The 18927-nt window shown below is 45.2% G+C and overlaps 1 protein-coding gene and 1 long non-coding RNA gene across 10 annotated transcripts in view; one reads left to right on the forward strand and one right to left on the reverse strand.

Annotated features, from left to right (window-relative positions):
* The window catches only part of PNPLA4 (patatin like domain 4, phospholipase and triacylglycerol lipase), a 27450-nt gene extending 17953 nt beyond the window's left edge, over positions 1–9497 (forward strand). For all 9 annotated transcript variants that reach the window (XM_036087965.2, XM_036087972.2, XM_036087968.2 and 6 more), the window contains 2 exons: positions 8100–8252; positions 9242–9497. In XM_036087965.2, coding sequence (XP_035943858.2) covers positions 8100–8252; positions 9242–9373 — 285 coding nt within the window. In that variant the 3' untranslated portion in view covers positions 9374–9497. The remainder of the gene's footprint in view (positions 1–8099; positions 8253–9241) is intronic.
* LOC118532998 (uncharacterized) overlaps positions 4032–18927 on the reverse strand; it is a 27491-nt gene continuing 12595 nt past the window's right edge. The window contains exon 4 of the long non-coding RNA XR_004915993.2: positions 4032–4117. This is a non-coding gene — a long non-coding RNA (uncharacterized LOC118532998). The remainder of the gene's footprint in view (positions 4118–18927) is intronic.

Raw genomic sequence — 18927 nt, forward strand, 5'->3', positions numbered from 1 at the left:
GCATCTATTTAACAGATACTAAAAATACATATTGTATAATCGAATACAGTGTCTTTTTTTAAGATTTTATTTATTTTTGCGAGAGAGAGAGTGAGCCTGCACGAGCAGGGGGAGGGACAGAGGAAGAAGAGCCTGCATGAGCAGGGGGAGGGACAGAGGGAGAAGCAGACTCCCCACCGAGCAGGGAGCATGATGCAGGACTCGATTCCAGGACCCTGGGACCATGACCGGAGCCGAAGGCAGACGCTTAACTGACTGAGCCACCCAGGTGCCCCTCAAATACAGTATCTATTTAACACCCAAGATCAGGCACACATTCATGGATGGATAAATGCCGCTCATTTTATTTGTCTCATATATACATAATATGTATTTATTCTTAAGTGGGTACATGAAAAATGTTTGATATCTTTCATTCATTCATTCACTCACTCAGTTTGAGGGCCCAGCACGATACCTGTACACGAGGATTGCATTTTTACAAATCTCTTACCTAATATGATTGGGAACGCGTCTGAGTTCTGGTCTTGCGAGTCCTCATGGTTTTCTTTCTTTGAGCTTTCCTGGCCTTTCCAATCCTTCGCTTCCTGTACAACTCTGGGCCCAAATTGGTCTGCCCCAGGATGGCTATCTAAAGGGACAGACGAGGAGAGCAAGGGACTGAGAGGTAAAGTAGCTGAAAAGGCCATGTAAAAAACTAATGATGTATTGCATGGTGAGTAACAACATAATAAAAAAAAAAAAAAGAATAAACCTTAAAAAAAAAAAAAAGGCCATGTAGGTACTAAGATGCAGAGCCTAAGAGGGACCGTTACTCTGACTTGAACTCTATGGATTAGCCGTATGCATACAATACATACAAAAGGCTAAAACCCTCTTTGTGACTGGGTAGGAACAAAATATACATTTTTTTTTTAGAGCAACATAAAATCATTTAAACATCAGCTCATGGAAAGCAGGGTTTGTTCCCCCCTATCGTTGACACTGTCTCTCAGAGCTAATAGGCATTTAGTTCCCAAGGAGTGTGAGCTATGTTGTCATCTAAAATTTTATTTGAGGGGCGCCTGGGTGGCTCAGTTGGTTAAGCGACTGCCTTCGGCTCAGGTCATGATCCTGGAGTCCCTGGATCGAGTCCTGCGTCGGGCTCCCTGCTCGGCAGGGAGTCTGCTTCTCCCTCTGACCCTCCCCCCTCTCATGTGCTCTCTCTCATTCTCTCTCTCTCAAATAAATAAAAATAAATAAAATCTTTAAAAAAAAAAAAAAAATTTTATTTGAGAGATACTGTACTTTACATAATTAAAGTAAGTTAAGAATCCTTTCCCTCTTATTATAGGAGTAAAAATTAATATTTATTTTTAGCTGTAAATTTTGAATACAGATGCTATGAAAATCTGTCTTCGGAACATTGACTTTATAATGATCTGAAATGTAATGATTTTACTTCAAAGCTTCAGTTTGCAATATACAATGATAGAGATGGCTAAATGGGAAACGATGGTAAGGTGTCTTAGAAACTATAGATTACGAAAGGGGGGCTCAGGAGCCCGGAGTCATCCGAATTGCCGATCTGATCAATGATTAAGAGGTGGCGACTGAGCAGGGAGGATGTAGATACAACATGTGACAGTGAGGAGGTGGGGACTTCAGAAAGGGAGGATAGGGTCAAGGTGACAGTAGAGCTGAGTCCCAGAGCCCAGTGAGCTCTAAGACTATGCCAAACGCTTCGCCGTTGAAATATTAGTAAGAGTATCACGAAACAGGTGCAGTTGGGAGAGGCTTCTAGTTTCCTTGCACCATGAACTTTTCTTTCCTTCCTTACAACAGTCAGAGCTGTGAGCTGGACCTGGAGCAGGGTGCTTCAAAGGCCACATTTCCCAGCTGCCCTTGTAGCTTGGTGTGGCTGTACATGTAAGTGCTGGCCAGAGAGATAAGCTGAATTACAGTGGGACTTACCTTTGTTTACTTCCTGCTGCCCGGAACGTAGTTGTGATGACTGGAACTATAGCAGCTATTGTGGATCATGAGGTCAGACATCACAGCCCGGAGATGGCCACAGAGTGAGCTGGAAACACCTGAGCCCTCAATGATTTGGGGAGGCCACCCGTGCATTTTCTTTCTCCCAGAAAAAGGAAGTAGAACTTGTGCTGTGACTGTTGCTGTCAGCTGCAACAGAAGGGATTACTACCTGGTGTTTCACAGATGAGGATATGCGGATGCAGAGATGTTCCGTGACTTCACTCAGGTCACCTCGCTCCTCAGGGGGCCGCTTTCCCAGAATGATCTCCAATGTTTGTGTCTCTGCCGCGCCTCTTGCCTCACTTTGCTTAGTGCGTTCCTTTAAAAAAAAAATAGATCTCCCTCGGTTTTTTTCCCTCCATCGCCATTCCCACTTGTTGGGTTTGTGACCCGCCGACTAGCGGCGGTTAAAAAGGTCGGCCGTTCTCAGCTGAGTTTCCCATCATACGGCTGAGCACTTGGACATGAATGTGTGAACACAGCCACAGCTCAGCAGCCCGGAATGCAGCCCCTGAGTTGTGAGAAGGATGGAGACCAGCACTGAGGCCCCTGACCTTGGGCAGGAGGACAAGGTCTTGCTGATTACCGGTGTCTCTGAAGTAGACACAGGATAACTACTTAATTTTAATGCCTCCTGAAAGCGTTCGGTTCTCCTTGGTGGTTTACTGATGTCCACAAAGAGGAGACTGCATGCACCCGAGGACGCACAGAGCCCTCGGAGACCCTGTCCGTCGATGCAGACCCCACGCTACATGGCACTGTCGCTCTGTGCTCATCACGGACTCTCCGTCAGCCTGATAGCCTCCTACGGGGCTTAGAGGGTTTCTAGGCCAAGTTATTTTCCAGAATCGTTCCGTTTTCAGGGAAATGCAAACTGCTTTAAACGCAGTGTTTTGCTGTGGGTGTGAGCTTTTCCTAGGATTTAAATTACAGAAAAATTCCTATAATGTTTTCATGGAACTCGGGTCCTGACTGGTGTGTTTCCTGTGCGGGTTTCCCTGAAGTGACGGAGACTGTGCCAGCAGTGGGGACAAAGGGAACGGAGGATGACTTGTACTCGGGCCTTCGAGCTGTGGGACGCGGAGCCGTGCCCGTGTGGTGGAGGCCAAGAAGGGCCACGCGCTCCCTGCTCCTGCCGCTCCCGAGCAACGCACACTCCTCCTCGTTCCACCTCTGCGAGAACCCACGTATCGAACATACTGGATTCTATTAATATTTATTTGTGGACCGAATAGGTTTATTTTTAAAATCAATTATTAGTCACTTGAAAGTATCATTCCTTTGCAACACTGAAGATTAATTTGACAGTATATTTCCTTCCCAACCTGTTTACCAGCTGTATGAAGTGGAACGACCTCTATTTCCTTTAACCTAATTTTTTTTAAAAAAGTTCTTGTAGCTTTTACTGGCTTCATCTTATAAGACCATTTTTAATACCCTGTTTATGGTAGATAGTCATGAACAGCTGAACACATGAATGAAAGAATGCAAACATATTGAAGGTCAGACTTGTATTTTTTACTAATGAATTTTCTATCCATATGTATGGCCTCTGAACATGCATACGATCAGGCTACGTTTTCACAGGTTCTTGCCATCAGTTTGGAACAAAAACGAGCTTTTTCAAGAGGAGCTCTTAACTAGCAAGTTGTTTTGTTTTGTTTTTTTAAGAGACAGCATTATCATTGGCAAATGACCAAAATGTCCGAATAACAGAATAAGATCATCTCTAGAGCTGATATATGCAGATGACAAGAAAAGCTGTACGACTTTTCTTTTTTGGTCTGAATTAGAATTCAGGTAATATTTTGATGGTTATATAGAGAAAATTTAACATTGACTTATTCTGGTCTATTGAGCATTTTGCATGGGTTATGGATTATTAATTCTTTCATTATTGATATATTTCTGGGAAAGAGAACTGTGGAATACTCTATGTTACTATGTATTTGTGTAAACTCATTACTACAGACCTTAGGCTTCTATTTCTTCATGATTTAGACGTTTCACACGGATATGTAGCTCAGTCCCATCAAAGCAAAAGCCTGGCAACCAGCTCGATTTGGCTGGATGGAAATCTGCTTATCAATTCACAGTTAATCTGAAAGAGAAGATCTTATTTTTCAGCAACATTCTAAAATGCTTTGCAGTGTCTGTTTGAAAAGACACATTAGTCTTCCAGGGAATATTTTTGATATACCAGCGTTTTCTCAAACTTGAGTTATCATCATTTTTAAATCAAAAATTAGAAACTCAAAAATTAAGACATGTACCAATAATCTTTAGTGGATTTCATGTACCAATAATCTTTAGTGGAAGTAAAATAGTAGCACGGTTGTTCAACCTCTTCTTAAATTTTTTATTTATTTTAAGCTGTGTCCCTTGTATTGAGGAAAGCTCATCTATACCTCCTCCCCTCCTGTGTTTCTTCACTTCAAATGGGAGATTCTGACCTATGTCGTGGAGAGTGCGTATCTCCTTCTCTTTCTCTCCATCTCTCCTCCCTCCCTCTATTTTGATAATCAAGGACCAAGAACGTTCTGTTGGACATAACTATTTTTCCTCTGTTTCATACAAGATAAGACATGCTTGCAAATACAAAGTGATTCTTCAGGCCGTATTTACTGCCCCTGGCCCTGCCTGCCCCCCTCCCCCCGCAGGAAACAGTTCTGATCCACATGGCTGTTTTACAGTGTGTGAGAAGGAAGAGCGCAAGTGAGAAGACCAGCTGCACCCGCTCTGCTTGCATCCTCTGCAGAAGAGGTTGGCAGATAAGTTCCGAAAAGCACCCAGTAAGATGGCGTGGTGGGACATCCAGTCTCTGTTGACGCAGCTACTCAAGCTTGCTGTTGTAATGGAAAAGCGGCACGGCTATATGCCAATAAAACTTTATTTACAAAAGCAGGTGGCGGGCCGCAGTTTGCCAACCTGTAACCTAGACACCAAGGAACCCCGCAAGCCTCAGTTTCCTTTTCTGTAAAATGAGAGAACTGATTATACTAGCATGACCCTCCTATCTGCTGGCATTTTCATAGAGATTAAACCAAGTCATATGGGAGCGGTTGTTTCATAAACCATTAGGCCCTGTGCCATGGTACTTATAATAATTATAGCTTTCAACATCTCATTCATTCTCCTGACAAAGTATTCTGTATTCACTTCTTTCTGAACAAAACACCTGAAGATAATTCAGCCCTGGATCAAGTCTTTCTCACGAACATACATATCTCCGTGTCCACCATGAATCCAGACACACATGGGATGCTCTGAGGTGCTTGCAGGACGAATTCACAGGCCCTGATAGTAGAGATCACCTGATTAGGTTTTTCTTTAAGAAGCTTTCCCCCTTTAGTTCTGTAACAAGAATTGCCTGAATTCATAAACCTCGGGGCATGTTCTTCGTATGTTCCCAGAGCACATCAGTGAGTTAAGCAAAATTTGACAAGTCCTGACACGTGCATAAGCTGGCCTGTTTAGATGTGACAGTTACCGCTATGCCTTTAGAAGGGATACGAAACCATCACGGGAAGAACCAGCACAGTTTGGTTTTCTCCCCGAAGAAGATTCTGGAATCACAGAAGCTCGTGGCGGTAGTTAGCAGCTTCCAGAATGCTGCCCACAAGGTGGGAAGGAGGAGATGACTTGCAGAAATCTGTACCAAACAGCCAGAGAATTCATGGACAGCATCATTTAAAATGCAGACTTTTAAACTAGACCACGCTAGATATAAAATATTTCCACTTTTAATTTGGGGTTGAGGAATGTTTACTGCCGTTACTGTTGTTTCCAGAGATTTTGCTAGAATCAGCATGCCTGCATGAATATGTGGTTTTTGGGAATGATACAGCTCCTGAGAGCATAAATCAGGAGTCCGACGCACTGCACTTGGAGTATCTGAGCTGGTATCGAGTTATGGTTATAGAGGAGCTGGTAATGGTGCAAATTTAATCAAGTCATTTGATAAGCTATACGTTTTCCACCGTCATTTATCCAATCAGAATAAGCTAACAAGAGTGAAGAAAATTTGGAGAAGGCATTTTCAGTTCCCGGAAATGGCAGTCATTCACCCTGTGATAAATTAGAACCCTCTGCAATGTGATGAGCCAGATTGCCCTTCTTTCTCTTAAGTTGACTGAGTCAGATGAGCTCATAGGACACATGGTACATATTTTTAATTTCCCTTGATGAAAACTACACAGATTTTTACATCATTGGTGATAAAGTCTTTTGAGAATATGAATGATAATTTTGAAAGATTTTCTTTCTTTTTTTTTTTTCCTCTCTAGGTATTAACATATTCCAGAAATCCGTATCCATGCCCAAAGCAATCAGAAAAACAAAACAAAACAAAAGGAAGCTCTGGGACAAGGAGGCATGGAAGTACATATTGTGAGGCCTTCTCAGTGCAAATCTCCTTTATTTTAAACTGTCCCTATAAGCATATATATATATACACAAACACATGGGAACATGGGTGTGTCAAACACACACAAACAGATATGAATATGTGTGTGTATAGAATGTTATTACATGATAAGGTGTGTTATGTTCTTTGAAAAAGAATGACAGTATGCAAATTATGGAGGTCGGGTTTATTATAATCCAATCTAATTCTGTTTTCTCCAACACCAAAATGCAATCCCCTCAAATTTTCAACACACTTTCACTTTTCATGTATTTACTTTTATTCCCTTTTGGGGTGGGGGGAGTTACAACGGCCAAAGCCATTGTAAACAGTGCAGGACTGATCATTCAGGCGCTAGCTTTAGCAATAAAAATGGGTAAAAAAGACATTAAAAAAAAAGAAAGACACCTTAGAACAAAATGAATGTATGTTTTAACCAAGTCCAGGGCATTTTATACTAACCAGTTTCTCCCTCCTCCCCCTGTCTTTGTGCTGAACAGAACAGCTTTGGTTCTCCTACATTGCATTCCAGATGTTCACGGGAAACTTAGCGTCGCAGAATTCTCCACTAAAGATTGTTTTGTGAGGGGTTCTCACCCATTATCGGACCGTGTGTTTTCTCTATCAACTGAAGGATATTTCCAATCCCAGATACAGCTTGGAGAATTCGTACTTCGGTTCTGTGTGTGTCTGTGTGTGTCTCTGCTGATGATTTCAATGCTGTCCGTTCAAAGATGCTTGCGACTCTTGCTTTTGAAATGGATCGCATAAGGATTATCATCTTCCTGTTTCTTTAGTTGTCCTTTTTCAGCACACAATTGTATAGGAGCCTCCAGGAGGTTTTCTTAACTTGCTGTGTCCATCTGTCTCCTTTGGGTATGGGTCTGAAAACATAGAACCTCTTCTGAGTTCAGTGGGTTTGTTTTGTTTTGTTTTTTTAAATATAGTACTTCCCATTCTTTGTGGCTTTAAAACCTCATGTCTTAAACACAGGTGCCGCTTTGGAAATAGAAGGATTTGGGGTTGTTTGGCTTACTTTTACATTTGCTACAGAAAATTCCAGCTTCTAGTTCTCGTAATAAAAATGGAAATGTCCTGTGATGGTGGATGGTTTACTCAGAATCAACAGTAAACGAGGCTTTCCACTTTGATTTAATGATGACCCCGAAAACTATTACATGTCTTCTTGTGTATGCATTGTTGTCATAAACATTGAGGTACAGTTTATGTATAATAATCTAGTTAAAGCTTTTAAACACCTGGAGAGGGGGCCCTGCGTGGCTCAGTCGGTTAAGCGTCTGCCTTCGGCTCAGGTCATGATCCCAGGGTCCTGGGATCAAGCCCCAAGTCGGGCTCCCTGCTCCGCGGGGGGCCTGCTTCTCCCTCTGTCTCCCTCTCTCTGTCTCTCATGAATAAATAAATAAAATCTTAAAAACACAATAAATAAACAACTGGAGAAGCTTCCTGATTCTCGGAGGCTCTCATTATATGGGTAAATGGTTTGTGTACAAAGGTTTGTACAAAACTCACCCATCTGACTGGTGATGGTAGTCATTTAAGAGCATTGCCAGGGCACGGATTCTATGAGAAGCAAAGAGTCCTGTTGAAAAGTCTGTGCTCATCGTCCTGTGGGAGGTGCGTCGTTGATGTGTGCTGACAAGCGGTGTTCTTTCCACAGACGTGGGTAGATGGAGGCCTCACGAACAGCCTTCCCATCCTGCCCGTGGGCCGGACGGTGACGATCTCGCCCTTCAGTGGACGACTGGACATCTCCCCACGGGACAGAGGGCAGCTGGATCTCTATGTTAGTGTCACCAATCAGGACATAATGGTGAGTCAGAGGCTCCGTTACAGTTGAAGATCATCGCCTAAAAACTGCCAGAACTTTGGAAGCTCGTTGACAGTTTTATATACAAATAGCATCTTGTCAGTCGTACGGTTTTTTACTAGTTTACAACACATGTCATGCACGTGGGCCTGGGGGTCCCCATACGCTGTGAGGGCACAAACCGTTCACTATCTATTATCTGTTTGGGAGAAGTTCGCTTTGTCTTCACTCCTTCAGGACACGGAATGTATGGCAGGTTTTCAGTGCAGTTTTCAGCCGGATCATTTATTTGTTTAAAAAAATGGCGATCGTTAAGGATGGCAAAATATGGGAGAAAAACTTAGGGGCTCGACTGAGTAAGTTACATAAAATACGGACTCCCTTACATCTGCCCCCTGTGGTCGCCAGCAGGAGGTGAAGTTAAGATGGAGACGTGTGTGGTTGTCACATCTGGGGGTTGCTACTGGTATCCAGTACGTAAGGGTGAGGGACGCTGCTCGGCAGGGGTGAGGGACGCTGCTCGGCAGGGTGAGGGACGCTGCTCGGCATCCTGCGATGCACCACACAGCCCCCACGACAAACGAGCATCTGGCCCCAATGTCCACGGTCCCGAGGCTGAGAAACCCTCAGCTCGCCCGTGGCTGAAGTTAAACCTTTAAGGTTCAATTTTCTCAAACTGGCTTTTTCTTTTTTTTTATATATTTTATTTATTTATTTGACAGAGAGAGACACAGCGAGAGAGGGAACACAAGGAGGGGGAGTGGGAGAGGGAGAAGCAGGCTTCCCGCCGAGCAGGGAGCCCGATGCGGGCCTCGATCCCAGGACCCTGGGATCATGACCTGAGCTGAAGGCAGACGCTTAACGACTGAGTCCCCCAGGCGCCCCTCAGACTGGTTTTGTAAAATCACGATTTGTGTCTATGATGAGAAATCTTAGGTTACATTTGCCTGTACTGTAAGGTCCTATAGCTTCAATTTGTTCTTCTGTCCTAGTTGTCCGTGGCAAACTTGGTGAGGCTGAGCCAAGCCCTTTTCCCACCAAGCAAGAGGAAAATGGAATCACTCTATCAACATGGGTTTGATGATGCCATTCAGTTTTTACTCAAAGAAAATTGGTTTGAATAGAATGCTTACAAGTTGATAATGCAAAACAGACTTCATATTTTTTTTTTTCATTTTTGTCCACATAGTGGTTGATGGAGGTTTCTAATTAAATCATTAAAAAAAAAAAAAACCTATCGGCATTCTCTATTACTAGTTTTTGTAATATTTGTGATTATTTTTACTGTGCAAGGAAATGAGAGGTGTTTTATTAGGCAGCGTCATGAAGAAGGTTGCGCACAGGTCATGAGGAGTCCCTATTCAGAGAGCAGTCATGTCCTTTGGAAAATTCAGAAGGGTAAGCAATTTGGGTGACCTATGGGATGTTGAAAAAGGAGGGCCGCCCCTTCCCCTTGCTCAGAATGTGACTGCATGCTTTTAATGTGAAACATGCACGTTTGCTTGGCATACCGGTCCTACCAGGGGTGGAGGGACAAAGCTTTGCTTCTCACGGGCCGATGCCGATTGTGCCCAGTGAGCAGGCAGAGGGTGGCTGGGACGTGGTAGCCCAGAAGCCGGCATGTTTCCCTTATTCTTCAGTAGAAATTTATGCCCTCCCCACCTTCCTCCTTTTAAAACCCTAACCTCGGCCCTCCCCACCTCCCTAACGTGATTATCCGGCTTCTTAATGCTTCCCTGTTGTAAACCGTAGTCTCATTAATACTTCTCTCTGTCTCTTTCTCCACATCTCCGTCTGTCTCTTTCTGCCTATGTCTTGGCTTCTCCCTCTCTCTTCCTGCAAGGCCATACACCATCAGATGATTAGCCATTAGTCTATGCACTGGATATATCTACTCCAGGAACCCAGACAATATACCACTACATATGAAGAACCCAATCAACCAAGTAGCCCAGTAAATACGAATTCAATCCAAAATAATCATCCAGCTATTATTTTAAGTCATGCTATACTGATTTAGCTCTTCCCTTTCTGAGTAGCAATCCTATCACTTTTGAGGACTTGTATGTGGGTTTATACTAATTCGTGGACGCTGTCTCAAGTCTTACATCTATTTTTGTGGGGCTTTGCCAAGCATAAACTCTTAATTACTAAGAGGCAGTTAGAAACAAACCAGTTTCATTGCTTGTCTTTAATTGTTACGCATTTTTCTTTTAACATTTGAAACCATTCTTTAAATCAGTTTTATGGCTCTTAAAAGCTCCAAATACACAATGCTTAGCACAAAACCACCAACGATTGCCTCTTTTCTTATGAGTTATGCAGAGACTCATGATAGGGTAGTGATACTCCCTGGGGTATATATTTCTTGTTACTCTAGAAAACAGGTAATTGAATCTTAATACATTCTTTTATACGTGACATCAACGTTTTCAGTTTAGAACATCCATCTGTTCACTAGATTTCCCCCCATTTATCATTTTATGTGACTATCCTATTTGTATATTTCAATACATTTTTAATGGATGTCTCCCCTGAGCAAAAACAAATGTTAGTATGTTAGATACCTAAGCTTCTGTTCCTACTGCTTACATCTTTGACCACGTTGGTGGACAATACTTCCCTTGAAAGCCACGGTAAGCTCACGGACAGGTGGGCGTGCAGTTCAGCCGCAATCTCCCACGAGGGAAAAGCGGCAGTATACTGCAGCGTCTAGTTTCCACGAGCCAGGGGTGCTGGACCGAGTTCTCAAGCAGGGCGGGTCACAACGCATGCTCTGTGGCACTCAGAATGCGTCCTCATGCATCCATACTGATGGGAACCAGGCATTCCCAACAGACCTGGATCCTGATAGTTTTGCTGGGTGATTACTGTGATTGTCAGCCTGAGAAGTGCCTGATCCCCTGTCCGGGCAGTTTCCTAATGCCTTTGAATCTGTCATTTAAAATTTCATTAGTCTTTCTATTTTTCTTTTCAGTAACACTCTTTACTTTGTAACTATGGTAACCCACTGTTCCCACTGACAATTAGAGAAACTAGATTTGGTTTTGAAGTTAAATAATGCTCTAAAGGAGCAAGTAGTATATTAAAAAAAAAAAAACCCTCTGTTACATTCTGGTTTCACAATATTGGATGTATTGTGTGGGCACCAGGAGCTTGCAAAGAAACAGTGTACGGCTCCGGGCATTGAACTAGGAGTCCAAACACACCAGGGCACTTATAATGGGCAGATTTCGATACTCTTAATTTTTTTTTTCTGATGGTTAAAACAGATACATACAAAAACTTTCCCTTTTTATATTTGTAAATATTAATCACAAAGTTTTTGGATCCAGTCCATTAATTTTATAGTTGAGGAACCAATAACTGAGGAAGTTCACGGTTTTGAGGTTTTTCTTGCCTAAGCTGTATCTGCACTATGGCAAAATAAAATTGAAAGTTGCAGTAATTATCCACATAACTCAAAGCGGGAGGAAAAGCAATCTCTGCAGGCCACAAAAAGTGGAGACATTTTTAAATAACAACAATAATAATTACTAATGATTAGTAGCAATTACTGATAATTACTAGTAATTATTATTAATTACTATTATTATTATTTGCAGATCGACAGTTCAGTTGGGCTGAATTCACCATGCAATTACTCAGATTTGCCCTCAGTTTTGCCTCTGGTGACACAGCTGAAAGCTTTGCTTAGTCGGCACTAATACGTGGATTTATGTATTCCTGACATTTGTCCCTTCAGTATAACTCCTCATGCACTTGACTGACTTCAAGAGGGGCCAAAATAGGATTCAGTCTTTTCCACACTCTAGACAGTATTTCCGAATATGCATTCCTCCACTCCTGACCATAATAGCATTCCCAGCGCAATCTGGAAATAAGGTAACGTTACGTGGTCAGAACCACGAATGTGCACAAGCATCGTTAAACATACATCTGTACGCAGGCATGCATATATCGGAAGTACATGGCGTGGACCTCTGAACCACGCAGAGACGACGCGTTTACTTACTCAATTCTTTCATTTACTTACTGTGAATTTTTCATTTACGTACCGTGTTTACAAATGTCCTTTAGGATGTGTACAGTCAAATTAACTTTTGTGGGCAGACCAAGGAAAGTGCAAATCGCCGTACCATCCACGTGTTTGGGAAAGCCACAAAGTTCGGGCCAGTGCAGGAACATAGTCTTCTCCTGATGGGTTCCGCAGCTTTGCCGTATGCTTTTGCAGCCGTGGGCAAGTTCACGGCTGCCAGCCGGCCCCGGCTCATAGGCTGTGGTCTGTAGGCTGAGAGGCTTCGTGCATTTAGACATGTGCACAATCCCATCCTGAAAAGTGCAGGTCAGATGACATGCTCTACCTCCCAAGACTGGGACTGAGCCATACAGAGGTTCTGTAGGACATACGTGTGGGCTCCTGCCTTCATGCAGCTCTCCTGATCAACTAGGAAATGGAGATGCAAGAAATTCAGGCCACACCAGCAGTGTGAAAGGGCCAGGAAACTTGAGGGGAGTGCAGGGTTGCCACGTTGCCTTTGGTCACAAAGCGAGTAGAGACCATACAGACATACCGGTGTCCGCTGCTGGCCACGGAGACGCGCCGGTATCCGCTGCCGGCCACGGAGACGCGCCGGTATCCGCTGCCGGCCACGGAGACGCGCCGGTATCCGCTGCCGGCCACGGAGACGCGCCGGTATCCGCTGCCGGCCACGGAGATGCGCCGGTATCCGCTGCTGGCTACGGAGACATGATGATATCCGGTGCTGGCCACGGAGATATACCAGTATCCACTGCTGGCCACGGAGACATGCCGATATCCACTGCTGGCCACGGAGATGCGCCGGTATCCGCTGCTGGCCACAGAGACATACCGGTATCCACTGCTGGCCACGGAGACGCACTGATACCTGCTGCTGGTCACGGAGATATACCGGTATGCACTGCTGGCCACGGAGACGCGCCGATGTCCACTGCTGATCACGGAGACGCGCTGGTGTCCGCTGCTGGCCACGGAGATGCGCCGGTATCCCCTGCTGGCCACGGAGACGCGCCGGTGTCCGCTGCCGGCCACGGAGACGCGCCGGTATCCGCTGCCGGCCACGGAGACGCGCCGGTATCCGCTGCCGGCCACGGAGACGCGCCGGTATCCGCTGCCGGCCACGGAGACGCGCCGGTATCCGCTGCCGGCCACGGAGACGCGCCGGTATCCGCTGCCGGCCACGGAGACGCGCCGGTATCCGCTGCCGGCCACGGAGACGCGCCGGTATCCGCTGCCGGCCACGGAGATGCGCCGGTATCCGCTGCTGGCTACGGAGACATGATGATATCCGGTGCTGGCCACGGAGATATACCAGTATCCACTGCTGGCCACGGAGACATGCCGATATCCACTGCTGGCCACGGAGATGCGCCGGTATCCGCTGCTGGCCACAGAGACATACCGGTATCCACTGCTGGCCACGGAGACGCACCGATATCTGCTGCTGGTCACGGAGATATACCGGTATGCACTGCTGGCCACGGAGACGCGCCGATGTCCACTGCTGATCACGGAGACGCGCTGGTGTCCGCTGCTGGCCACGGAGATGCGCCGGTATCCCCTGCTGGCCACGGAGACGCGCCGGTGTCCGCTGCTGGCCACGGAGACGCGCCGGTGTCCGCTGCTGGCCACGGAGATATACCGGTATGCACTGCTGGCCACGGAGACGTGCCGATGTCCACTGCTGATCACGGAGACGCGCTGGTGTCCGCTGCTGGCCACGGAGATATAACGGTATCCACTGCTGGCCACGGAGACGCGCCGGTGTCCACTGCTGGCCACGGAGACGCGCCGGTGTCCGCTGCTGGCCACGGAGACGCGCCGGTGTCCGCTGCTGGCCACGGAGACGCGCCGGTGTCCGCTGCTGACCACGGAGATGCACAGGTGTCCCCTGCTGACCATGGAGACATACCACTATCCTCTGCTGACCATGGAGATGCACAGGTACCTACTGCTGGCCACGGAGATGCACCGGTATGCACTGCTGGCCACGGAGATATACTGGTATCCACTGCTGACCACAGAAACATATGGGTATCCACTGCTAGCCAAGATCAGACCTCCACCATCACCCCCAACCCATGTCTCACCTGGGCAGTGGAGAGAAACGCTAGTTGAGAGGCTGATGGATGACACCTGTTCAAATCCAGAAGTCTCTTCAGGAAAGGGGAAAATTTGCCCAAAGAGTGATCGATCCCTGGGCTTGCTTACATGGGGGACACTTTGGTAATGGGCACCCTTCCCGGTGCCCCCAGAACATAGTTCCTGGCAAGGCTGTAGAGCTGGGAGATGAAGCTGTACTGACCAGCCTGAAGCACACATACCTGACAGTGGCCTCCATCCAAGGCAGTTAGCAGGACCGGTCCCTCCTAAAGAGGGAGGGGGTGTGCTTCACCTTGCTATTTCTGATTGCTCCTCCCACTGGCTGAACAGAATCATGGCAGTGCTGTTGACCATATCAAGGTGCGCTAGTCCCTCTGGGCTGCTAGAACAAAACACCAGACACTGGGTGGCGTGTAGACGACAGGAATTTACTTCTCACGGTTCTGGAGGCTGCAAGTCCAAGATGAAGGCACTGGCGGGTTTGCTGTCTGCTGAGCTCCAGCTTCCTGGTTCGCACACAGCCATGTTCTCGCTGTGCCTTCACAAGGCAGAGGGGTGAGGGAGCACTTTGGGGTCTCTTTGATTAGTGCTCTTCGGTCTGGACCATGTCTCTTCAGTTTCCTTCAGTGTGGACCATTTTATACAGTCTCTCTTTGACTTCACGGCACTGGGAGGATCAGTGGGAGTTTGGAGGATTATGGGTCCTTTTCTCTATTCGTTCCCTAGGATGGCCATCACTAGGACCACAAACTGGTTGGCTTAAAACAGCAGAAACTTATTCTTTCACAGTTTCAGGAGGCCAGAATCCAAACATCCAGGAGTTGGCCACGTTGGTTGCTCCTGGAGGCTTGAAGAAAACTGCTCCATGCCTCTCTCCCAACTTCTGGGGGTGCTAGCAGTCTTTGGCCTTTCTTGGCTGTGGCAACATCGTTCCAACACCTGCTTGTCTTCACATGGGCTTCTTCCCTGTGCATGTGTCTAGTGTCTGCTGATGTTCTCATAAGGATGCCAGTTTGTGCACTTAGGGACCACCCTAAATCCAGGACGATCTCATCTTGACATTCTTAATGAATTATATCTGCAAAGACCTATTTCCAGGTGAGCTCACATTCTGAGGTTCTGGATGGACATGACTTTGGGGAGTCACTATTCCACCCATGAGTTATTTCATAGGATTTCCCTCAGCTTGGGTTTATCTCATGTTGCCTCATGATTGGCAAGGAAATCACAGGTGTAATGCTGCCATTTGGACTCATGGCTTCCTATTTTATTCAATGGATTATAATCTGCTACTATCATGATTTATTTTGATGCCCAAATTGGCCTGTTCGGTCAGTGGGAACCTACTTTGGCTGACTCCTATGTCCTCATCCTCTGTCAGATCCTCCTCATCCGTTGAACACTTCCTTGCTTTCTGGAACAAGGTTCTCTAGGTTTCTCTTCCACTTCCTCTTCCTCAGCTCTGGAATCCACCATTTCGGGGGAGGAGCAAGATGGCGGCAGAGTAGGAGACCTGGATTTCGTCTGGTCCCAGGAATTCAGCTGGATAGGGATCAAAATATTCTGAATACCTACAAACTCAACAGGAGATTGATGGAATCCGCCATTTCTACAAGTATTTTACTTCCTTATGGTAGAAAATGGTATTTCTATTTATGGTGGGAAAAAGAGCAAAACCATTTTCCTTTGGAGTTGTGTCTAGCACACCAAAAATCCTCAACAGTTGAGGAATGAATGACTCCATGCCTCAAAAAACAAGCTAATCAACTAAAAAATATTGCAAAGAAGTACTCATTAAAAAGTGGACAGTAATATATGAAAATAGTACTTTTATACTAGCAGAACTTAAGACGTGGAACAGTGCATTCACAATAGCAAAACAATGCATATCATCTAAAAAATGTGCAAGGGGCACCTGGGTGGCTCAGTTGGTTAAGCGTCCGATTCTTGATTTTGTCTCAGGTCCTGATCTCAGGGTGGAAAGATGGAGCCCAGGCGCCAGGCTCCATGTTCAGCGGGGAGTCTGCTTGTCCCTCTCCCTCTGCCCCTCCCCCTCTGCCCCGCCCCTGCTCTTTCTCTCAAATAAGTAAAGAAAATCTTTAAAAAGTTTTAAAATGTGCAGGAAACATGAAAACTCTACAGATTTACCTATTTACGTGATCATACAATGTTTTGGAATGGGAACATCAAATTCTGGGTGGTGTCTAGTCTCTTCATATTAGGTCACAAATGTTGCAAATTCTTTCACACCCTCAAGTGCTTATGTTTTTGAAATGTGACAAATGGATGTTAAAGTTCAGCTGACAGAAGGAAGGCTCAATGACAGCCAAGAAAGGTTAAGTAATCTCTTAACCTTTACTTTCTTAATTTCTTCAGATAATTTTTTTCTTAATGTCTTCTGTCCACTTTTCCAAGGAGGCAATAGAGATGTTTTTTTATTTAAGGGAAGCCCAATAGAGGTCATTTTTAGGACAGTTAATTGTTGAAAGCTGTTGTTGCATGTGAAGGAAACACAAATCAAATGACCTTAATCCAAAGAGAAATACCAGAAAGACGATTGCCACATTGTATGGCAAGGACTGGTATGTCCTTGTACCAGACGTCCTCAAATCACATCTTCAGATATGATCTATCTTTAAAATAGGTTCTCTCCAGATGATAAGGTGACTGCACTCTGAGCAAAGCTCATTATTTTACCATATAAGTGGTCATAGGGCATAGGGAGGGATTTTTTTTTTTTTTTTGAAATAGGCTTAATAGAAAGTCCAAGAGAAAATTCTAATTGGGTGCCATTGGGTCATGTGCCATCTCTGCCCTCCTGTGGGCTTGGGGTTGGATATTCTGACAATTCAGGCCTGGAGCCCAACCGGAAGAGAGAAAGACTGAAATATTTATATTACTGGCTTTTAATAAAATTGATGTTTGCACAGTAATGTTATTAAAAAAAGCTCTTCCTCCAAGGGAGCCAGAGTTGTACAGTTTAATCGCCTGAGTGGTGCACTGTGTTGAATTCAGCAGAGAAGGCCAGTAGGATATGGATGGCAAAGCCACTGAATATGACACCACAGGACTGCCGGTCGGTAAGAGTCAGTGTTGTGGATGGATGGCCTCAGGAAACAAATATTGAGTTGGACAGTTAAAATAGTTGAAACTATGTAGATAAGATTCTTGTCTTTAGTTTTCAAGGGACAGCTTGCAAAGACATTAATAATGTAGTGATGTTCCTTTAGGTTCCTGGATTTCAAACTGCAGTCCTTAACCCAATGCTGGGACATCACTTGGGAATTTGTTAGAAATGCAGAAGCTCAGGCTTCATGCTCAACCTACTAAATAGAACAGCATTGTAAACTACATTACCAAATGATTCACTGAGTTTTGAGAAATACTGGTCAGATGGTGGTTTCCATAGTAATGGGAAGAAGAAATTGTTCCCGGCGGGGGGGGGGGGGGGGGGCAGTGATGGCAGATGGCACAGACAATATTGCCGTATTTTATACACAGATTTTCCCCCAAGATGTTTGGTACTAAAGGGATGGAGAGAAGACCATAAACGTGGATGTTAGATGTGTGGATGGGTACTATTTTTGGTTGGGGACAGTCGGGAGACAGGGAAGGAAGAGGTAGGCATATTTGTCAGCAAGTGAGGAAGATCCAGTACATGGGGAAAAGGAAGAGAGCACAGAGGGGGTCCGTGTATTGAGCACATTTCCAGTGGAAGTTGGTAGAAGCCAGCTCAAAAGCACCGGTGGAAAACCGAGGAGGAACTCTTTCAGAAAAGCAGGATCTTCAGGAGACACGTTGGCTATGCCAAACATTTCTGAGTGATCGAGAAAAGCGAACAGGGTGTTGGCTTTCATCTCAGAACAAAAGGCAGCTCATTTAGGTTTAGAACAGCTGTGAAGAAAACGTGGGTCTGCCAGGCCAGCTGGGATCATTTATTCTACAATTCGTTAAACCAATCCATGGCTTTTGTGGCTTTCTACCACAATTAAATAGTGGACACCTGGAAACAGAGACTAAGGGTCCTGATGGTGGGAAAGTGGCCAACAGTGGAATTTTATGGAGTCAAGGCTCCTAGGGTGGTAACAGAGAGACACTTTGCTGTCAGAGCTGTCCTGGCTTTCAGTGCGTAGGATAATGGACTGGAAGAAATGAGGCGCTAGAGTCTGGGAGAGAAACATGGAAATGCCACAGTTGCAAGTTATTTTCCGTTTGATGCAAAATTCCATAAAACCTTCTGTACCTAGGACTGTAGTGTTGGTGAGCAAGTTTCTAAACTCGTTAGAGAAATTCACGTTACCTTTGACATTAGTAGAAAACAAATATCCAAATTCCATTACCATTTGAGGAGAGTCTATTAATAAGGGATGGGAGGTTCTGCCGTAACTATTTTTAATGGTTGGTAATGATAATATTTGTCTTTCTCCCTCCAATGGTAGAATGACTTCAGCAGTTCACTTAAGAATTTAAAGTTTAAGACTTTGCAAAAGTTTGTATGTTATCTCTTTACTATACCTGAATTATAAAAATCTC

Source organism: Halichoerus grypus, chromosome X, assembly GCF_964656455.1.
Source record: "Halichoerus grypus chromosome X, mHalGry1.hap1.1, whole genome shotgun sequence".
In the NCBI taxonomy this organism is placed as follows: Eukaryota; Metazoa; Chordata; class Mammalia; order Carnivora; family Phocidae; genus Halichoerus; species Halichoerus grypus.